A 22,344-nucleotide genomic window follows, 5' to 3' on the forward strand; every position below is an offset into this window, starting at 1 on the left:
TTCATCTAAACATTGATCAGGAGGTTTTGAGTAAGGAATATCTCCTTTATCAAAGCGTCGAAGAGAATGTACCTTAATCGTGGATGAAGGGGGAGTTATCTTACATAAATCTTCTATGGGGGTAAATTCTTCACATCTTCAGATTTAATACCTTTCTCTGTAAGAGATTTCTTGGCTTCCCTCATATCTTCATCATTTAATTCAATCATACCCCTCTTCTTCAATATTGGTGTTGGGGTTGGTTCAGGTGTAGTCCAATCATCATGATTTTGGCTTATTCTAGCCATTAATTCTTCAGCTTCGTCTGGAGTTCTTTTCCTGAAAACACAACCAGCACAACTATCCAGGTATGCCCTAGACTCAATGGTTAGTCCACTATAAAATATATCAAGTAAGTCATGCTTTTCCAAATCATGTCCAGGCCGAGCTCTAAGAAGAGAGCAAAACCTTGCCCAAGCTTCAGGCAATTTCTCTCCATCTTCCTGGTCAAAACTATAAATTTTCTGCAAAGCAATATGTTGAGCACTAGCAGGAAAATACTTACGAAAGAAAACATCAAGCAAACCATTTGGACTATCAATAGAATCAGGAGGCAAACTATTATACCAAGTTTTAGCATCATCCTTTAATGAGAAAGGAAAAAATTTAGCAACAAAATAAGTACGCTTCTTGGTATCATCAGAAAACAAGCTACTCAAAGTAGAAAGCTCAATCATGTGCTCTACAGCACTTTCTTTTTCAGTACCACAAAAAGGTGTTTTCTCAACAATAGATATATGAGATAAATCAAGAGAAAAATCATAATCCTTATCCTTAATGTTTATAGGAGATGTGGCAAATTTAGGATCAGGAGACAGTTTATATCTAACAGCACGTTGTGCAAGAAGCTTTTTAATATTACTTGCACCAGTAGTAGCATTACATTTATCAATAAAATCATCATCAAGTTCCACATAATCTTCATCAAGATCATCACTAGAGTGTTCAACAGACTCAGGTGAATTAACAGGTGTAATAGTATTTTCATTAGGAATTTTAGTATTTTCAATTTGTCTAGACCTAGCAATTGTAGCATCTAAAAAAGGACCTAATGAACCATTATCATCAAGCACAGTAGAAGCATCATTAAAATTATAAGAGGAATTTTCAGATTCAGCAGAAGTACTAGCATGTGAAGCTTGTGGTGGTGAAACAAGTTGACTTATCACAAAAGGTGAATCAAGAGCAACAGAGGTACTCAGAGTTGTACCTTTTCTTGTAGTGGATGGTAATATGGCGACTTTAGCATCGCGAGGTTTACCCATGATGGAGGATTTGCAACGAACAATATCAATTCAGGTGAACTTGCAAATAAAGCTATGCTCCCCGGCAACGGCGCCAGAAAATAGTCTTGATGACCCACAAGTATAGGGGATCGCAACAGTCTTCGAGGGAAGTAAAACCCAATTTATTTATTCGACACAAGGGGAGCCAAAGAATATTTGTAAGCCTTAACAGCGGAGTTGTCAATTCAGCTGCACCTGGAAACAGACTTGCTCGCAATAGTTTATCAGTAGCAACAGTTTTATAGCAGTAGCAGTAGTGAAATATAAGCAGCAGTGTAATAAAGACAGCAGTAGTGATTATAGTAAACAACAGGATTAAAATACTGTAGGCATAGGGATGGATGAACGGGCGCTGCATGGATAAGATAACTCATGTAATAATCAAGACTAGGCATTTGCAGATAATAATAAAACAGTATCCAAGTACTAAATAACCATAGGCATGTGTTCCGTATGTAGTCGTACGTGCTCGCAATGAGAAACTTGCACAACATCTTTTGTCCTACCAGCCGGTGGCAGCCGGGCCTCTAGGGAAACTACTGGTAATTAAGGTACTCCTTTTAATAGAGTACCAGAGCAAAGCATTAACACTCCGTGAACACATGTGATCCTCATATCACAGCCTTCCCCTCCGGGTGTCCCAATTTCTGTCACTTTGGGGCCTCGGGTTCCGGACAGCAATATGTGTATACAACTTGCAGGTAAGATCATAAAACAATGAATATCATCATGAATCAATAACATGTTCAGATCTGAAATCATGGCACTCGGGTCCTAGTGACAAGCATTAAGCATAACAAGTTGCAACAATATCATAAAAGTACCAACAACGGATACTAGGCACCATGCCTTAACAATGTTATGGCTATTACATGAACAATCTCATCCAATCCATACCATCCCCTTCAACCTACAGCGAGGGATTTACTCACACATGGATGAGGGAAGCATGGATGGTTGATGGAGAGGCGTCGGTGGCGATGATGGCGATGATCTCCTCCAATTTCCCGTCCCGGTAGGGTGCCAGAACGGAGTTTGATCCCGATATTGGGTTTCGCGACGGCGGCGGAGTTCTGGATGTCTTCTAGAAAATTGGTCGAACCCCCGTGCGTTTTTAGCTCAAGGGCTTTAAGTAGTCCAGAGGGGAGCGTCGGGGGTTGGCCGAGGCGGCGCCACCATAGGGCAGCGTGGCCCAGGGGCCCACCGCGCCGCCATGTGGTGTGCGCACCTCGTGGCCCCCCTCCATCTCGTCTTCTGGCTCCGTAAGTCTTCTGTGAAAATAGGCCCATTGCAATTATTTCCGGGGATTTTCCTAAAAATTGATTTTCTGCACAAAAATAAGACACCAGGGCAATTCTGCTGAAAACAGCGTTAATCCGTGTTAGTTGTATCCAAAATACACAAATTAGAGGCAAAACAATAGAAAAGTGTTCGGGAAAGTAGATACGTTTTGGACGTATCAGGAAGCAAGCTCAAGAAGGTCAATAATGGTGGTCAAAAACATGTTGAACCCTAGGAACAATGGGGAAGAAGGCTCCTTTTATAGCCCATCAAAATATAACCGTTTGGGCAAAAATCGAGCCACCCGGCGCTGAGCCCGGTAGGACCGGGCTGGTTGTCGACCTACCCAGCAGCAGCACGCGGCATGCCGAGCCAGATGTCGAAAATGCGATAACTTTTGCATCTGGATTCTGATTTCGATGATCTTGGGCTCGTTGGAATCACGACAACGAGCTCTACAACATTATGCATAGAAAAATAATATTCCAACAATTGAGTAAGAAGAACAATATAAAATGTTGGGCCTATTTATAAAAATCAAATCGTGAAACCTCCAAACATGAAAACGCAATAGAAGATGCATACGAATTCCGTTTTAGATGAACTTGCACTTGTTGTAAAGCTAGCAACAAGATAAAGAACCTCAAATAAATAAACACCAAGAAGCAACAAGAATATAGGGATGAAAATGATGCAAAGGATTGAGCTCCCTTAGACGATGCGATCAAGTTACCCAACCGAAAACCCCTCTTGATAGTGCGGCTATCTATCCTATAACCCGGTCTCCCCACAAGCACCGTGAGACCGGTAAAAGGAAAACCTAGCAAGGTCATACCTTTGCCTTGCGCATCCCGCTTGATCTTGATGATGACGATTCATGCTTCATTCAAGCCAGAATGCCTCACTTGATCGGTGTTGCTTTGTGAAGACTCACAATTGCTCCCTCATACACCACTATGGTATAGCTCCATTGAGGCACATCTTCACATGTCCATTATCACCAAATGGACGACAAGATTAAAGCATGATATCTTCGATATACTCATCTTGAACTTTCCCTTCACAACCTTCATGACATCCAAGCTTGATGCCATCCTCTCATGGGCTATATGAGGTCATAATCTTGATGCATGCCCATGGAAAGATACCTAACTCATATAGAAAACACAAATGCACATATATATTGGGTTACTCATGAAGCATAATTTACAAGGATTACCGTCCACAAGCTAGATCACATGATCCAAAGTTGTACAATCTTTATGCTTCATGTGTTGACCAACTTGAATTCAATCTTCACTCTTAGTCATGGTCAACATTGTATCTCTTCATGCTCTAGCATAATATCTTGACCAGTCATTGCTTAACACATAAGCTAGAGCATGGCTAACTTGAGTTCCACACAACAACTCCATCTTCATTTCTTCTTCTTGATCATATCATATTCTTCTCTTCAAATCAATGATCTTAATGACAATACCGAAGGTATAACATTATATTCGTGGCATCCACACTTGAATCCAACATATGGACTTCAAGAAATACCTATGGAATATTCCTTCATATAAAGACAATAAAAATACAGTCCATAGAGGATTATCATTAATTACCAAAAACACACTTAGGGGCAATGTACCCTTACAGTAGATCTTATTTATTTCATGAGATATGCATTTACTTAGAATGGAGATTTGGGTTCTATGCCACTTTTTGATTTGGTCACTTTTTTATGGGCTTGACTTTAATTCTAAGAATGGCAAATTGATCCTAAACCTTGGATTTGAGTGTAGTGCATTTTACTCGGGGGTGCTTATGACCACCAAGTGATGCACAATGTGGAGCTGAAATTATGGACTAGGGTTCCAAGTGTATAAAGTAATAAACATATATAAAGGTTTTCTCTCCCACTCCAAGGATATATTGGTAACTACCAGGAGGTGGTTAGTGTGATTTGGTTTCAAACTAACAAGGTATTGATGCTCTACACTTGTCGATTCACTGAAGATGTTGAAGATAGAATATGGTTTCTTATTATACTTTCTATTATTTCTTGTGAAGGATGATATTTTCTTATCACAATAGATCTTGCTCAAGCCTATAAAAGGAAACCCATATATTAGCCATTTGACTATCTAGTACCATGGTACAAAAAACCAATGAAATTGGGCCACTCCATACATTAGATAGGACCAAGATGAAGTAGCTAGGAGGTGGAGGCATACCACAAGATGCAGGTTTATCATATTTCCTGAAGAACAAGCTACAAAATATAGCAAGGTATGATTCCTAGGAAGAAAAAAGAGAAGTATCGTTAGAGGGGAAAAGGGATGGACTTATCTATAAGAAGAAACATATGTCTTAGATCTGAAATCTTCATGTGCAATGGTAGATACATGCATAGGAGTTGTTCTTGATAAGTTTTAGTTAAAATGATAGGATAATATAACAAAGAGAAACTATATGTAATTAGGAAACCCTAGTATTATATAAGACACATAGGTGGGTGACTATTTTTGAGTTTGATAGAATCTCTTATGATAATCATCCACGCCATTAATGCATGAAAGTTTGATACGATGGCCCTTACGTAAGGACTATATAACCCCCGTTTTTTATGAAATACAAGATGCTCATTGAATGAAAAAAATTCACACTCAATTATACAGCACAACTCCAAATTTTATTCCAGTAAAGATAGTAAGGTTCTTGGTTGTCCTGCTCTCTTCCATAGCAATCCTTTAAGAATGGGGTGGCATATCTTAGAGTGCAAGTATTGTAGATATTTTCATCATATGTGGCATCATCATTATCACATAGTTATCTTTATTTTTGGACAGCAAGTAGCATTTGGCACTAAATGGTTTTTGGCTCATTTTTATACTTATGCATGATGCACTATATCATATGTGATTGTCTCTATATTATAATTATGCTCAAAATGTTAGACATATAGCAAAGGTAATGCCCAAATTTTGAATGGTTATGTTTCATTTCACCAAGGCATGATCATATGAGTTTCGAAATACTCATAGTTAGCTTTATTCAAATAGTTTGAACCATTAATCGTAATAAAAATGAATTTAATTTTGCGATATTCCACATATTTAATAAGTTATGATTTAAATAGGGATGTGTGGCTATTATGCACTACACCTTGTGGTTTACCATATTTTGGTAAAAAAATAAATTGAATTAAATTATACACAAAGGTAGTTGCTAAACTTTTAAGTGTTAACAATTTAGAGTTTGATTCTTAAATAATGTGTTATTATTTTTATTCAAGTTCAATTTGATCTAACCCCTCAATTCAATCAAGTCACTTTTACCCAAAGGTTTTAAAAAAGTTCACATTAAGTTTATAGCGCTCAACTTGACGATCTACTTCAATTCCATCAACTTAAGTGAAACTTCAATCACTTTGAAAAGTTTTATTTAAAAGTACAAAAATTGCCTAGATTTTTTATGCATGAATGCAATGCACTCAATTGTTTTCTACGTATTTCTAGCATCTAATCCTAGGATGCTACAACTGACTCTCCTACTACCACTCCCATTGTGAATAGTAAGGAGACAAAGTCCAAAAGTTCCCAACAAGATGGTTCAAGGCCTATGGGCATATTTCACGTCCACATTATGCTCAGCTGCCCATTCCACACACCCTCGTATAATCCATCAAGGCCCCCCATCCATGCTAGATGCATTGTGTTTTGCTAATAGAAATTTTCTATGATATCTCATGTTAGCAGCTAGTCGACTCATATGTGGTGAATCATTGAGGGTGATTCAAGCCATTTGATCCCAAAAATATTTTACTCCAAGAGAAGTGTTTGTTGAGCAACTCAACACAACAATGCATTGCACGTGCTTCAAAAGGCAATTCTTGCGGATCATGTTGATCACATCTGGTTCATTCAAGATTGCCAAAGAAGCATGCGATTACATTGAGGATTTGTTTAAAGGAAACACGAGCATTCAAAGTTCGATTTATTTGTCCTCCAACAACACGTCAACAAGTTAGTGATGAATCAATATGACACTCCTAAATCTCTATTAGAGATACGAGTCTCTTACGGTAATGATGAGGGACCATGGATGAAAGGACAATGATGACGAGTGAATCAAGCAAAAGTTCCTTCAAGCTACAATTCCTCACATCAATACGATGTTCCACTCAAAAATGGATAATCTCTCATTCACCCTAGTGATGTGATGGCAAATTTCATTACCAAGTACATAACGAATAAGATTTCAGAGAATGCCATTGCATGTGTTCGAGGATCCAAGAGATTCGGCCTGAGATTAAAGGCCAAGAGGATCCAAGTGGAAGGATAAAGTGATGAAGAAGTGGAGACACCCAAGTGCCTTGTGGACACCAAGTGTAATTAGAGTGAGCACATGGAACTTGTTGCAACAAGCTTCTCGAGGAACAAGAACTTCAAGCCAAATAATACAAAACAAAGTCCAAGAAACTCTTAGATCTTAAATAAAACAGAAAGAGTGAGGAGATGTTGATGGTGCTTCAGCGATGTCGCCAGACAATCTTGTTGGCAGTTGTTGTAGAAGCGGTTGGGAAATCCCAAGAGGAAGGTGTGATGAGCACAGCAACAAGTTTTCCCTCAGTACGAAACCAAGGTTTAATCGACCAGTAGGGGAAAGGCGTGACTTCTGAAGGTGTTGCTAACTGACTAGTGGCAGGGCGTACTACTGGGGTCAGCAACAATGTGGAATCTGCACACGATACAACCAAAGTAATTTTCCCCAACTTGTAGTGAGGTTGTCAATCTCACCAGTTTGCTGAACACAAAGGATTAGACGTATCGAGTGGAAAGAGATGTTTGCAAAAAGTAAACAGAACATGATTGCAGTAGAATTTATCAGTAAAGGAAATAGGACCGGGATCCATAGTTCACTAGAGGTGTCTCTCCATAAAGAAATAGCATGTTGGGTGAATAAATTACAGCTGGGCAATTGACAGAATATCGATCGATACATGACAAGATGATTACTATGATATTTGGTATTGGGCATTACAACATAATACATAGACCGTAATCCAACTGCGTCTATGACTAATAATCCACCTTCAGGTTAGCATCCGCACCCCTTCCAGTATAAAGTTGCAAGCAACAGACTATCGCATTAAGCAATGTGTGTAAAGTAAACAACACAATTACCCTTGGATAAAACATCGTTGTTTCCTCCCTAGTAGCAACAACACATCTACAACCTTAGAAGTTATAAAGTCACTCTCCCAGGAAACTAGAGGAATGAATCTACTATCGAGCATAAATACCCCCTCTTGGAGTCACAAGTGTCCACTTGGCCAGAGTTTTTACTAGCAATGAAGAGCATGCAAGATCACAAATAACATATGACATGAATATATAATAAATCTCAACATAGTATTCAAAATTCATCGGATCCCAGCAAACCAAACATATAGGATTACATAAAGATGATCTTGATCATGTAGGGTAGCTCACAAGATCGATACATGAAGCACAAGGTGGAGAAGACAACCATCTAGCTACTGCTATGGACCCATAGTCGAGGGATGAAGTACTCACGCATCACTTCGGAGGCGGTCATGGCGATGTAGATGCCTCCGGCGATGATTTCCCCCTCCGGCAGGTTGCCGGGAAGAGCTTCAGAACCCCCCCCCCCCCCCCCCGAGATGGGTTCGGCGATGGCGGCCACGGCTGAACTTTTCATGGATGGAGGCTCGAGTATCCAGGATTTTCCCGAGAAGATGTATAAATAGGCGGAGAATTGAGGTCGGTGGGGTTCCTGTGGGGCCCACACCTACCCTAGGCGCGGGCCAGGCCTAGGCCGCGCCTAGGGGTAGTGTGGGCGCCCTTGTGCGCCTCTTCGTCCTCCCTCCGGACTTCGTCTTCATTTCGGTAAAATATTGACTTCGGCTTTTGTTTCCCGAGAATATTTCATGTACAACTTTTCTGAAATACAAAAACAGCAGAAAACAGGGAACTGGCACTGTGGCATCTTCTTAATAGGTTAGTGCCGGAAATCATGTAAAAGTGCAACAAAGTGTAAGAAAAACACATATGAATTGGTGTAAAACAAGCATGGAGCATCAAAATTTATAGATACGTCAGATGTTACAATGGAGATATCTATCATTTCATAGCGTGGGTTGTATCTTTGAGAAGATGGAAGACGGTTTTGGAGAACTCATTCGCAAGAACAAGTACAATTCCTTCCCCAAGAATAAGAACATCATCAAGAAGAAAACCCAAAAGGCAATCACTCATGAAGATTACATCATCGATGACAATGAATAAGGCAAAGAAGGCAAGTAAGTGGGAGTGGTATCCATTTCCATTTGCACCATTTCTTCATAAACACCATCCCTCTACAACTCACAACTAAAATATGAGATCCTCCCATGTCGAGAGCATTGCAGGCGTACTCGATGTGTCAACCAAAGTGAGGCGCAAGGCAGGATGGCGAACAACGCATGGAAGAAGTGAATGAGAGCTCCACTAATGAGGCAATGGCATAGTTGGAATTGGTAGGAAAACTATGGTTGGCCGAGGGCCAAAGTTCCACTTCACGCCCACCATGCACAGATTCGGAACGCTCGAGGAGGACATGACGGGGAGTTTTGGCTCAAGGAAGAGACCAACGCTCCGATGAAAGAATTAAGGCCATTGGCTTGCGTGGGAGGAGTAATGAGAGAGATGGAAAATCCAATGGATGCTTTTCATCGCTCTAAATCATGTTGGTGCACTTTACCGGTGCACTGGGCACGCCCCAGGCTAGGATGGAATCCAAGGAGAGGAGAGTTTTTGCTAGGTAGTTTCTAGGGTCCAACTATAGTGAGATAGTACAAGAGAGAGGGCAAGCGCGGCCAAGTGAATTGAGCTGAACATAGAGAAGTTAATGTCATTGGATTGGACATACCAAGCTATTGAAAATGTCTCACAAGTTTGAGATTATATAAACAACAAAAGGATGTCTATGAGTTAAAACAAGAGGATGCACATCTATTAGTATTAACTTAGATTTTTTATATGATTTTACGGTAGAGTTTGGTCTAAAGTTTGAAATGAACAGAAATGGTTTGTGTGATTCAAGTGTGAACAGTAGAAAATGTAATGGTGGGGTTTTTGGTGAAATGCGTCACAATAACCATGACATATTTTGGTTATTTTTTCATATTTTTATAAGACAAAGTAATAACAAAAAACATATTTTCCCTATTTCTACTATTTTAGAAAACATAGGAAAACAATTATTAGATATATTCTTAACAATTGCTTTTGATGGGATCATGGGAGATGAGCTAATATATAATATATCTCAAAATGATGTTAAAATCTACACTTGTCGATAAATATGGTTTTTCCATTTTGAGGGAGAAACAAGTACCTAGGGTTTTAGCCTAAATACTCACATGACATGATCAGTTGGATGGAAATGATAGTCAGGTCATAAGTAGACCTTTGTTAAAAATGTTTAATTAATTCCAAATTAGTTTCAAGGGTTCCTTGATTCAAATCTGAATATTTCAACTAGTCAAGGAGTGGGGTTTAAAGTTGAAAATGTTTCTAATGCCCTTGTATTGGATTTTTGGATGATTGATGACAACATGTTTAAGGGGCTAACATTCCTATCTAGTGTACACAAGAACATAGTCCCAACAAGTGGCTTAACCGCTAGAACCTTAACTCATCACATGTTGTAAAGCACATGTATGCACATGAGTCAAGCAAGGAAGTTCATGAAGAATCAAGGAAAAGAGCATGCCTCAAGCAGAACATTCCTATAGAATGAAAGGCATGCTCTGCACAATCAGTTTGAAGTCTCGTGATAATCTCTTCATCATCCGTCATGCTTCTGAGCTATGAGAAAAAGTAGTTCTTTCACGATATATTTGCGACAAAGACGATCCCCCATAGATAAGTGTTGAAAACATCGTTATTAAAGGACTCAAGGTGCATACGCCTAAGCTTGATGCAATAAGAACATCTCGCGCTCTTGAAGACTATCAGCTGATCTACGATGGAGAACTTTGAACCTATACTCATCAAACCAAATACATATTCCAAGATCTTTCTCACCATTCAAGCTTCGGTGCCACAAGAAAGAACTCTGAAGATTTTCTTATCAAGTCGAAGACCTATGTCAAGATCTTCATCAACATTTAAGCTTCAGATCACAAGATGATCAACGTTGAAGCATCCACTCAAACAAAGACTCGAGACATGTATGCCAACTTGAAGCAAATGCATATCAGGCATATGCTTGAGGATTATAGAAGAACAAGTACCAGAAAGTGTCTTTGACATATGGGCACCAATGCTCTCCTCGTTTTCATATTTTTAAATTTTTTAAAATCTCATGTTTCTAAGTCTCAAAAAATTATGACGTTAAATGTATAGATAGATATATACGGGTGGGGCGTACGCAAAAAAGTCCCGTTAAAAAATACTTTGTATTTTACATGATATAAAAAATACAAATTTCTGACAATAAATCGTAGTAAATAATATTACAATAGTGTATCCCTTTATCAGAAATTTGTTTTTTTATATTTCCCAAATTTTAAAGTATTTTTACTGTGATTTTTTTTACATACACTTATGATGAACATATCTATCTACATATTTAACGCTATAATTTTTAAAAACATAAAAGTGTGAAGTGTAGAGGGAGCACTGGTGCCCATATACACCAAATCCCTGTCCAACAAATACCACTTGAAGAATGCTGTCGCCTCATATATAACATTATATAACGTGTCTGAAGACTGAAGGCGCAATGAATCTCTTGAAGCCTACATGGAATTCTTGAGGTATCAGTTTGAGCTTAGTGCTTGAGACACTAGCTTTAACACACATGGTTCCTATTTGCAATTTCTATTACTTTTTGAGTTAGTTTTACTACTATTAATAATTATTAATAAATTGGTAGAATTTTCAGAAAAAAAAACATGGTTAAAAAGGAGGTCGTGAAGGGATGGCAATGGATACCCATGACCCGCGTACCCGCCGGGTAAAAACCCAATAGGAGTACGGGTTTGGGACAAAATATTACCTATGTGTTTGTAAATAGAAAAATATCATAGCCATCGAGTAGAGTGGGTACGGGTATGGGATCATAGAACCCATACCCGCGTACTCATGTACCCATCTAAAATTAACAAGTAGGCCACTGCAATATTCTAAACTACTTAATTTTTTCCTAATTATGCCTTCATGTTGCTAGGCTGAACTTCACGCTTCCCGGTCTCGCAATCGTTGGCAGGTTAGTGAGGATTAGACCCCTATTTAGGATCGCTTCACCTTTTGTCATATTTTTTAATCAATTTGATGTGTTGTAAGTGCGGGATTGTTACCCGCGGGTACCCATTTACCCTGTAGGGTGACGGGTACGGGAAAAACTTGTACCCGTTGACGGGTATGGGTACGGGTGACGGGTACAGGTATGGGATGGCTCTACCCGTACCCATACACTGCGGGTGCCATCCCTAGTCGTGATTGTACTAAACCTGTGTCCTGGAAGATGGGATGGACTATATAGGGCACGTTTGGTTGCCTGCATGAAAATCGTGACTCACTGCACCAGTGAGATGGGCTCACCTGCGCGTCGCGAACGGGCCATGGGCCATAAAAGTCGGGTCGTTTGAGAGGCTGTGCGGCCTTTTGCATGCCAGAGAAGGAAGTCATGCCCCATCGTTTGGTTACATACGAGCCCAGTTCTAGCCTCATCATTTATCCAAATGGTGACCTTACCTCTCACCTCTTTGGCACGTCGACGATCCCGAAAGCAGACACCACCATGGCACCGCTGTCACGCCAGTCGAAACCATCACCATGTCACCGACCACGAAGACGAAGAGCACATGACACCGCCGATCACAAGCATGGGCACGTCGCCGACCACGAAGATAAAGACCACCATGACATTGTCGGTCACGCCGGTCACAAGCATGCGCATATCGCCGACCACGTAGATGAAGACCACCATGGCACCGTCGTTCACGCCGGCCAGAAGCATCACCACCTCGCCGACCATGAGGACGAAGACAACCATGACGCAGTCGGTGACGCCGGCCACAAGCATCACCATGTCGTCAACCACGAAGACGAGACCACCATGACACCTCCGGTCACACCGATCACAAGCATCACCACGTCGCCGAACACGAAGACGAACACCACCATGACACCACCGTTCACGCCCGTCACAAGCATAACCATGTCGCCGATGACGAAGTTGAATACCACCATGACACTGTCGGTCACGCCGGTCACAAGCATCACCACGTCGTGGATCACGAAGATGAACATCACCATGCCGCCACCACCATGGATTATCACCTCTCACTTCTCACATATCATCACCACGTCGCCGTCTATGAACTATGAAGATGACAAGCGAGAAATTGAACAAAAGTATTCCAAACTATACTCACACATACGTACACATTACAGTATACTAGTGAGTCATTTATTTATCCGTCTATGTCCACCAAAATAAAAATATTTCAACATGAAAATCATGCGGAATGGTGAGGTGAACCCACCTTTCAAAGGAAATTTCAAACGGTTGGACGAATTTGGCAAAATTCGCTCTAAACTTCATGCACGAAATTGACGATTTACGACAGACGAAACTCGAAACCGATTGTGGGAATTAATTCCTATCATCAACACGCATCTTTTTCATGTACAGCTTATTTCAATTTAGACTATGTTTGTGTTGATTTGAGGAGAGGATGTATGGACTAGTGTAAGGGAAAGTGAGTTTAACCCAGAGTATGTGCAGGAGTTGCATCGGTGGAACTAAGGAGGCTCGAGAACGGGCCTGTCCCTGGAGAAACTATCAATCCGAGCGTTCCTCCAGGACCTAGCCCGACGCTGCTTTGAGAACCAGTTCGTGCAAGAACGTGGCTCGACCCAAGCAACCAAACGGGTCAAAATTCCTGGCCAGATGCAAGCCAAGAGGCTCACACGTAGAGTTAGGACAGCACCCTAGGGTTGCACAGCCTTGTCTTTAAACCTTACAAGTACAAAACCCTACGCTATTACATGATCTTCAAATGTTCATTTCACAGGGGACTTGGTAGCAGCCTTTTCGGCGGACGCAAGAGCTGAAGCAGATATCTGCGGCGTGGAAGTCGTCGGGGCCTTGCCAGTCGCAGCAGCAGAATACAACGTCCTCGCAGCACCTAGCGAAAGTCTATATAACCTAACAAAAGAGAGGACTTGATCATCAGTTACAGCATGAACAAACGAATCAAAATCTCATTATCAGCTCGCTAATACACCCGAGATCCCTACATATGTGTTGCTGTTACATGTCCATGGATGGCCGAACAAGTACTACTCGACCGATCAGCCGCCGTTGACGCTTGAGCAGAGCCGCCGGATCTCGCCGTCGGAGCCGGTCTTGACGCCGAGGCTGGTGAGCCTGGCGAACGAGCTCGCCCAGCTGCTGAAGAAGCTATCCTGGCTCTGTGCGAACGCGGCCACCGTGGCCCTCGTCGTGGCGTTCTGCACCAGCACCGCGTCCGTGCGCAGCAACCCCCGCCCGTCCAGCAGGTTGCTGAAGTACCGGTTATCGAACGTCGCCGCCGACCCCTCGTCGCAGTCCACCGTTGCGCTCGCCGACGCCACGCACGTCCGCACCAGCTCGTTCGCGTAGTCGGTGTTCATCGTGCCGTCCACGGGCACCATGCTCCCGTTCGCGTCGGACCTGAACCGCTCCCGGAACGTGCCGCAGTGCGCTGACCCGATCGTGTGGCCGCCTGCATCATATATATGCTCACCGTGAGATGATATCGTGCACCAACAATCTAGCTGAGTGACGTTTACTCGACAGAGTTTGTACCTGAGAGGGTGACAAGGTCCTCCAGGGTGAGCCCCTTGGAGGTGAAGCTGGCCGCCATGGCGTCGACAGAGAAGCCCGTGTCGATGATGTTTCTCCGGACGTTGGATGCCAGGGAGACGAGGCTATCACGTCGCCCAAGGGAGACGGGCACCGATGGTCCTCCCGTCTGGTTCGGAAAAACACACAACTGAATATCAGTTCATGAATTATTAGTTAGCAGTCAGCTTCAGTCTGTCAGCTAAGTTGCTCCCCAGGGCAGAGTAAAAAAGTTCATCAACCAAACTAAGTAATGTTTTAGTCAAGACTCAACAACCTAGATTTATCAACAAAAGCAGTTAAACATAGCATATGGTCAATTACTGCCATCTCAGCGATTCTTACTGCAACTCTACTGTCCTGGAATTAGCAAATGCAGAGACAACTTTCAGACCACATCTTGTTGTGAAGTTTCAGAATCTCAGTTGTGTCCACTTGTACTTGGCCATGATCACCTTTAGGACCAGCAACCATGTGCCATACTAATAATCATGCACAGAAAATTGTCAAGGGTCCCAAGACTAAATTGGGATTATGTTCAGTTACAGGTAAGCTCTCCAGGGTCTCCCTCCCCATTATATTTGGATGTACTAATCATAAGACAGGCTTGCTAATCCTATGTTTCAGCTAGTCATTGTCACATCTTAGGACCATTTCCACACGACTCATCCAAGATCTAATCCATGCAGCATTTAGTGCTGAGTTTATGATGCCGTGCGCTCACCAAGTACTCCTGCCCAGGGTAGTACCATCTTTTATCTAACCAGATTCAGTTATCGTGCCAAATTTATATGGGGCATTTCTATTTTGTGACGATTGTAGCAAGACATACGTTGAAGCAATCTAAATAAGAGCAATGGGTCTGAATAACTGCACTTGCTACTTACAAATGTGACAGCATCTCTTGCAGCGAGGACTAGGATGTCACTGCAAGAAACGGTTGCAGGGCACACGGCTTCGAGCAGCCTCTTGGCTTCGTCGATCACATTGAACCCGCCGAGCGAGAGGTTCGCGGGATCGGTCCTCTCCGTGCCGTTGCCTTGGACCATCACCGACGCGTCGCATCCCTGGGATATAGAGAAAATCACAATGCTTACACAATTAAACCCATTGTGCATGCGGGTAAGCTTTCAAAAACCTGGTGAGGTGCAACTGTAAAGTGCTGCCAGTTTAGGCATGTATGATGTCAGAAGACAGGTGTATTTGGTGACCCTTAGGCATGTATGATGGCTGAACTTTTGATGTGATTTTTCTTATTGCAGGGAACTTTTGGGTGCGATTGACGCACCTATGTAGCTCAAAATAGCAAAACTGCTCTAGATCGTTCCTTTGAATGAATGTTTTGGACAGATACATAGACATTACTAAAGAACGCAATAGGTCCAGGATAACAATCACTTTGGCAAATATGGGAAGGGAAAAGCAAATTCTCTCAAAGGGGCGCAAATCATTGTCATGTCAAATGTCGGAATTGCTGAATAATAGTAAGAACTGTGGATGCAACGCTCCAATGTCACTACGGGAGGGGATTTTTCGCAAAGGAAAACTTGATTGAAGCCTAGATCTAGCAGACGAACATGAGACATGTGAAACACTGAAACTGATTCAGAATATGAACACCTGTTCCACCATTTGTTGGCGTGCTCAAGAACTCTAAAATCCATGGTTGCAAGCAAGTAAAACACGTTTCCCAAATGCAAGATGAGTAAGTTTGCACTAATGCAAGGTGAGCAAGTATTCTGTGTGTCCATACCTCTACGAAGCAGTCGTGGAAGACCATCCTGAGGAGCTTGCCGGGGACGGTGGGGTCCAAGGTGGATGCCGACCTGACGACGTCGCTCACCGCCAGCTCCACGCTGGGGCAGGAGCTCGCGTAGAAGCTCGGCGATAGAGCCAGCGAGGACGACGGCGCCGGAGTCGGCGGCGGGGTTGGAGGAGCAGATGGTTTTTGTGTCGGTGGTGGTGCCGTCGCCGTAGGAGGAGACGGTTTCGGAGCCGGCGCGGGAGCCGGCTTTTGGGACGGCGCCGGCGCTGCAGGCGACGGCTTTGGCGCTGCCGGTGGTGGAGACACGGGCTTGGGAACCGGTGGCGCCGCAGGTGGTGGGGACGAGGGCTTCGGCGCCTGCGCCGGCGGCTTTGGAACCGGTGACGCCGCGGGTGGTGGGGACGAAGGCTTTGGCGCCTGTGCAGGCGCAGGCGGAGACGGAGGCTTTGGAACAGGCGACGCCGTAGGCGGTGTCGATGGCTTTGGCGCCGGCGACGCCGAAGGACTAGGTGTCTGCTTCGGCGCCGGTGGCGCTGGCTTCGTCGCCGGTGGCACCGCAGTGCGCGATGGCGTAGCTGGCGGCTTGGGCGCCAGCGCCGGAGCCGGCGACTGCGAGGATACGGCCCCCAGGAGCGCCGACAGGAGCAGCACCGCGCAGGCGACGCCCCATTGCCGCCTCCGACTCCGATCCATGACCGAAGAGACCGCCGCGAGTAGCAGCACCACGCAGCCGCAGCAAGAGAAGCTCGTGAGGCAGCGTTGGCTCACGAGCACACACAAATTAAGAGTGTACCGCCGCGCGCAAAGCAACACTCCAACTACTGCAGCGGTAGTCGGCAAGCGGCGGCAAAGCGGGACGGCGAGCTACGGAAGGAAACAATGGTTGCTGCTCCGGAGAATCTAATGCGACATGCCCGTTCCAAAGCGCGTCTACTGTTTCTTGGGCGGTGCAGCTAGCGGCCGTGTGCTAGCGGACGCGCGCGTAGCTGCAGAGCGGCAACGCCTCTATCTATCCGTCCGTCTGCTATAAATCTTGCTACACGTACGTACGAGTACACCGCCAGCTTGCGTTGCGACACGCAGGGCTGCGGCTGTGCGGCGTGGTACTATACTATACGGGCATGTTCTGGTGCCCGCTTAATCCCGTCTCGCCGTACAACCAGTGCTCGATTTGTTTAAGCCGGATGGTGTTCTTGGTCGTCCTCTTTCTCGGCCCCCGCCATGAATGAATGCTGTCACGTAGACGCTGTGCCGTATGCCATGTTCCCGTTCTTTCCCAGTTCCTTAGGCCATGTCTGGTTAAATCCTTAAAATAATACGGAGTGTAATTTTACAGTTTTAGTTGGGAAAAGGACACAAACTGCACCACTAGGAAAAACCTTATCGCCGCCGCACCAAAATACCTTCTGATCGGCGCACCAACGCACGCCGGTGGGAACATGCAGATGGTAACAGCTTATTACTGGTGCACCAATATGGTGCACCGGCGGTATTTATTTTCAAAATTCAAAAAAAGAGACGATCTAGATCTAGGACGTGGGCCGACCCCCGCCCCTTCGATCATGTTGTCGATGCCACGCTGGTGTAAGAGGTGCGGGGGGGGGGAGGATTCAGTCGGTGCAGTGCAGGTGGAGGTGGAGGGCGGAGGAGGAGAGGAGGATTATGTTGGTCTGGTGCTGGCGGAGGAGGATTTTGTTGGTGCGGTGCAGGTGGAGGTGGAGGACGGAGGAGGAGGAGGCCGGAGGGGCGGTGTAGGTGGAGGAGGAGGCCGGAGGGCCGGTGCGGGTGGAGCAGGAGGCTAGAGGGGCGATGCAACTGGAGGAGGAGGAAGTCATCGGTGCAGGAAGATGAGGCCATCGGGGAGGAGTAGAAGTTTGTCGATGCTGCAGTTGGAGGAGGTCGTCGGTGCAAGAGAGGAGGACGAGGGGAGAGGAAGGAAGAAAGTGAGAAAGAAGAAGAGAGTGTCAGGCTGTTTTCAATATATAGCCTATGTTACTGCCAGCGCGTCCATATGGCGATGTGCAGGTGGTAATTTAAAAAAAAAATCATCAAAATCTTAAAACCAAGGAAACTCCTATTTACTTTTATATTTTTAGTAATCTAAAAAAGTTGGTAAACTGCCATAGGCCGTAGAAATCGGACGTAACTTTTGTGGTAGGTACATTTTCATATAAAAACCTTTTCATCGGAGGTCGTATGCAACTATAAAAGCTGTTTTACGGAAGCATGACATTATTTGTATAATATATCAAAATTCATGTTTCTTAATTTTTCTAGGAACTAGAACACATAACACATTGTCATCTCGCAAGATTTTATTTTTTGAAATTTCTATGATTTCCTTTTATTTTTACAAAACAAAAAAGCGATCCACCGGGGGACCAGAAATCTGAGCCCACTTACCACCGGGCAACACTATAGTGGGGCGTCGGTGGTAATCTTTACCGCCGACGCACCACTATAGGGGGCGGATTTTGCCCTGGTCAACCCTTATCCCCGGCGGGCCAATTTTTCGCTACGCCGTTGGTATTTGCGCACCATCGGTGCCCATAAAATTGGTGCACCGACGGTAATATAGCACCGACGGACCACCATTTTGGCGCGTCGGCGGTAGCTCGGGGCCTATAGTTGTGTTCCCTAGTACTGCGGGTTTTAAAAATCTTTTGGTCCTTAGTTTTTGAAAGATCGAGATGTCGCCTAGAGGGGGGGGGTGAATAGGCAATTACAAACTCTTGCGGATTTGTCTTGTATGAATGCGGAATTAAACTATCGTTTAGATTACAAGCACAAACCCTAAATATGCTAAGCTCAACTAAGTGTAACAATAGCAACTAGAGCTAAGCAAGATAGGCACAAGATATATGTAGCACAAGTGATAGCAAGATATATGTACTTCAAGCACGATGGCTATCACAAGGAAAGAGAGCTCGGGTATAGAAATAACCGAGGCACGCGGAGACGAGGATGTATTCCCGTGTTCCCTTGCTTTGCAACAAGGTACGTCACGTTTGGAGGAGTGGAGGTCCCACGAAGGATTCCCCGCGCCACGAAGGCTCACCCTATTCTCCGAACCACACCCACGAAGGATAATGGCCCTTTCCTTATGGTTAGCTTTTCCTCCGCTCCGGAGATGGCAAGCTCCACAACCACTTCACAAGCTCCACGAAGGAGAAGCCCGGGCCTCTTCACAATCTTCTTGAAGAGATCACCGGAGCACCAATCACCAAGCCAACTAGGAGGTCACCCTCCAAGAGTAACAAGCTCACGGTCTCTCACTCGAACAAATCGTGGTGGAGAGCTCAACACTATGCAATGATGCAAAGCAAGAACACCGGAGGTGTTCAAGTCCTTCACACTCAAATCCCACCAAAGCAACGAATGCTAGGATGAGATTGGAGAGGAAGAACAAGGGGGAAAGTCAACCAAAGACTCCAAGATCTAGATCCCAAGAGATTCCCTCACTTAGAGAAGAATTGATTTGGTGGAAGTGTAGATCTAGATCTCCTCTCTCAAATCCTCAAATATGAGCAAGAATCATGGGGGGGGAACAAGAGAGAGAGCAACTTCTTCAAATGCAACAATGGAGGTGAGAGAAAGGGAAGAAGTACTTGGGCTCAAGGTGGAAGAAAGGTATTTATAGCCCAAGTGGAAAAATAACTGTTGGGGGAAAAAGACAGAAAAACGGGCAGCAAATTGGGCAGGAAACGCCCCGGTCACTGTCAAAGCCGGCCGACTGGAGCAGCAATGGACAGGCCGGTCAGCCGCCCGCTCGGCCCGGCCCAGCAACCGGGCTGAGCAGCAGCCGCGCGGGCGGCAGGAAGCTGGGCGATGCGGGGGGTTGCAGGCCGCGGGTGGGCCGCGCGGCGTGAGGCGGCCCGGGCTTGGGAAGCCGGTCGGACCGGGGCAGCGCCGGGCAGGCCGGTGACGGACCGGGCCTGCGACGGGAGTTGGGCCCAAAGGCCCTGGGAGGCGGCGCGGTGGGCACCGGAGGCGGACCCGGTCGCGGCCGGGGTGGGCCGGTTCTTTGGGCCGGTCGACCGGCCGGCTCCCACCCCTTTTTCCCTTTTTCTTTTTATTCTTTTCTCATCTTTCCTATTTCTTTAATAACTAATACTCCCGAACTCCGATTGACATGAAACCAATTTTGTTGGAAAGATAACGACGAATAGAACCCCAACAAAAACTGGAAATATGGAGATTTTAGAGAGGGAGTCTCCCACCGTCAGGAAACGGTAAAGACGTCCAAACTCGAAAACGCAATAGAAGATGCATGCGGATTCCGTTTTCGATGAACTTGGGCTTGTTGTAAAGCTAGCAACAAGCTCAAGAACCTCACACAGAGAAACCCCAAGAAGCAATAGGGATATGCAAAGTATGCAAAGGGTTGAGCTCCCTAAGACGATGTGATCAAGTTACCCAACCGAAAGCCCCTCTTAATAGTGCGGCTATCTATCCTATAATCCGGTCTCCCAACATCCACCTTGAGACCGGTAAAAGGAAAACCTAGCAAGGCCATACCTTTGCCTTGCGCATCCCGCTTGATCTTGATGATAACTCTTCAAGCTTCACTCAAGCCGGAATGCCACACTTGACCAATGTTGCTTCGTGAAGACTCACAAATGCTCCCCCATACACTATGATGGGAAAGCCCCATTGATGCACATCTTCACATGTCCATTATCACCAAATGGACGACAAGCTTCAAGCATGTGATCCACTCAAGATACTCATCTTGAACTTGTCCAACTCAACCTTGTATCTTCTCATACGATGTTCTTGATCCAATACACAAGGTATACATTTATCTTCATGGCATCCATACTTGAATCCAACACATGGAGAGCAAGTAGAACCTATGGAATATTCCTTCATATAAACTCAATGAAAACATTAGTCCATAGGGGTTGTCATTAATTACCAAAACCACACATAGGGGCAATGTACCCTTACAATCTCTCCCATTTTGGTAATTGATGACAACCACAATAAGAGGGTTTATATAATGAATATTAGTGACAAGTACGCAACTTATCCGAGAATAAGTTGTATACAAGAGGTTGTATTTGATATGGTCAAGTAACACAAAGCAACTAGTCCATATCAAAACCGGCTCTACTCACACAACTACAACAAATGCAATGGATGTGAGTAGAACCAATATATATAGAGAAAACTCCCCCACAATGTATGCACGTGTGATGAACATGAATTCATTGCATATATTGTCAAGATTAACCATTGGGATAGTTTCCACTATATATATACAACCATGCAAGACATATAAATATGGAATGCATGAGAGGCAAAACACTTAAGCACAAACCAAGCTTAAGTATAAAACCATTCCCTTAAACCCTCTAAACTTCTCCCCCATTGTCATCGATTGGCAAAATGGGTGAAAAATTTAGAAGGCCAATATAATGTGAGTTCCTCCCCAAAGTGTGCACTTCTCATAATTTGAGTGGAATCAAGTGCACATATCCAATGATGAATACTTGAAGGAAGTCAAACTATATTGAGGATCAAAGATTGCATAAAGATAACATGGTGAAGTGAGCTTCAACAAATAAAGCGAGCAATCAAAGATCCAATTGGACAAACAAAGATATCATGATAAGAGAGATATAGTGCTCTAAATAAAATAAGAAAGCTCCCCAAGGTTCGTGCACAATTTATAATGTTTGCATTTGAATACAATATGCACAAACATGGAATCCTCACTCCCTCTATATTATTTAGAACATACCCAAGATAAAAATAATATGCTTATCAAGAATAACTTGAGTCCAACAATTACGAGATATGAGTGCATGAAGAAAAACAAGTAAACCAAGCACTCATAAATCTTCTTTACCAACACCACTAAAAGCAAAAGGGTAAAAGATGATTGGCAAGGAATAAGGATATCAAGTTGATGGATTAACGCTCTCATGTATATAAGTTTCTAAAGTGGACATAGTGATCCATAAAGAAACATGCACACACAAGAGGTTAACAAAATAAAATAAGACATGATATCCAAGATGAAGTCATAAAATATACCAAGGATGTTTGCTTAAAAAGCATATATAGCCTATGGCT

The 22,344-nt window shown here is 44.0% G+C and overlaps 1 protein-coding gene across 2 annotated transcripts; it reads right to left on the minus strand.

The window, feature by feature from the left end:
- Window positions 1–13,590: 13,590 nt before the first annotated feature.
- LOC127335417 (peroxidase 18) lies at window positions 13,591–17,264 on the minus strand. Of its 2 annotated transcripts, XR_007872736.2 has the most exons (5): window positions 16,252–17,264; window positions 15,386–15,565; window positions 14,463–14,628; window positions 13,913–14,379; window positions 13,591–13,820 (listed from the first exon to the last, which is right to left on the minus strand). XR_007872736.2 is itself a non-coding variant. In XM_051362075.2 (4 exons), the coding sequence occupies exons 1-4, from the start codon at window positions 16,954–16,956 to the stop codon at window positions 13,967–13,969; spliced, it is 1,464 nt and encodes a 487-aa protein (XP_051218035.1). In that variant the 5' UTR covers window positions 16,957–17,264; the 3' UTR covers window positions 13,849–13,966. The 2 variants fall into 2 exon arrangements, 1 of the variants encoding a protein (XP_051218035.1); XM_051362075.2 differs by lacking the exon at window positions 13,591–13,820 and having other exon boundaries at window positions 13,849–14,379.
- Window positions 17,265–22,344: the final 5,080 nt, after the last annotated feature.

The sequence above is a fragment of the Lolium perenne genome, chromosome 2 (genome assembly GCF_019359855.2).
Source record: "Lolium perenne isolate Kyuss_39 chromosome 2, Kyuss_2.0, whole genome shotgun sequence".
Lineage (NCBI taxonomy): Eukaryota > Viridiplantae > Streptophyta > Magnoliopsida > Poales > Poaceae > Lolium > Lolium perenne.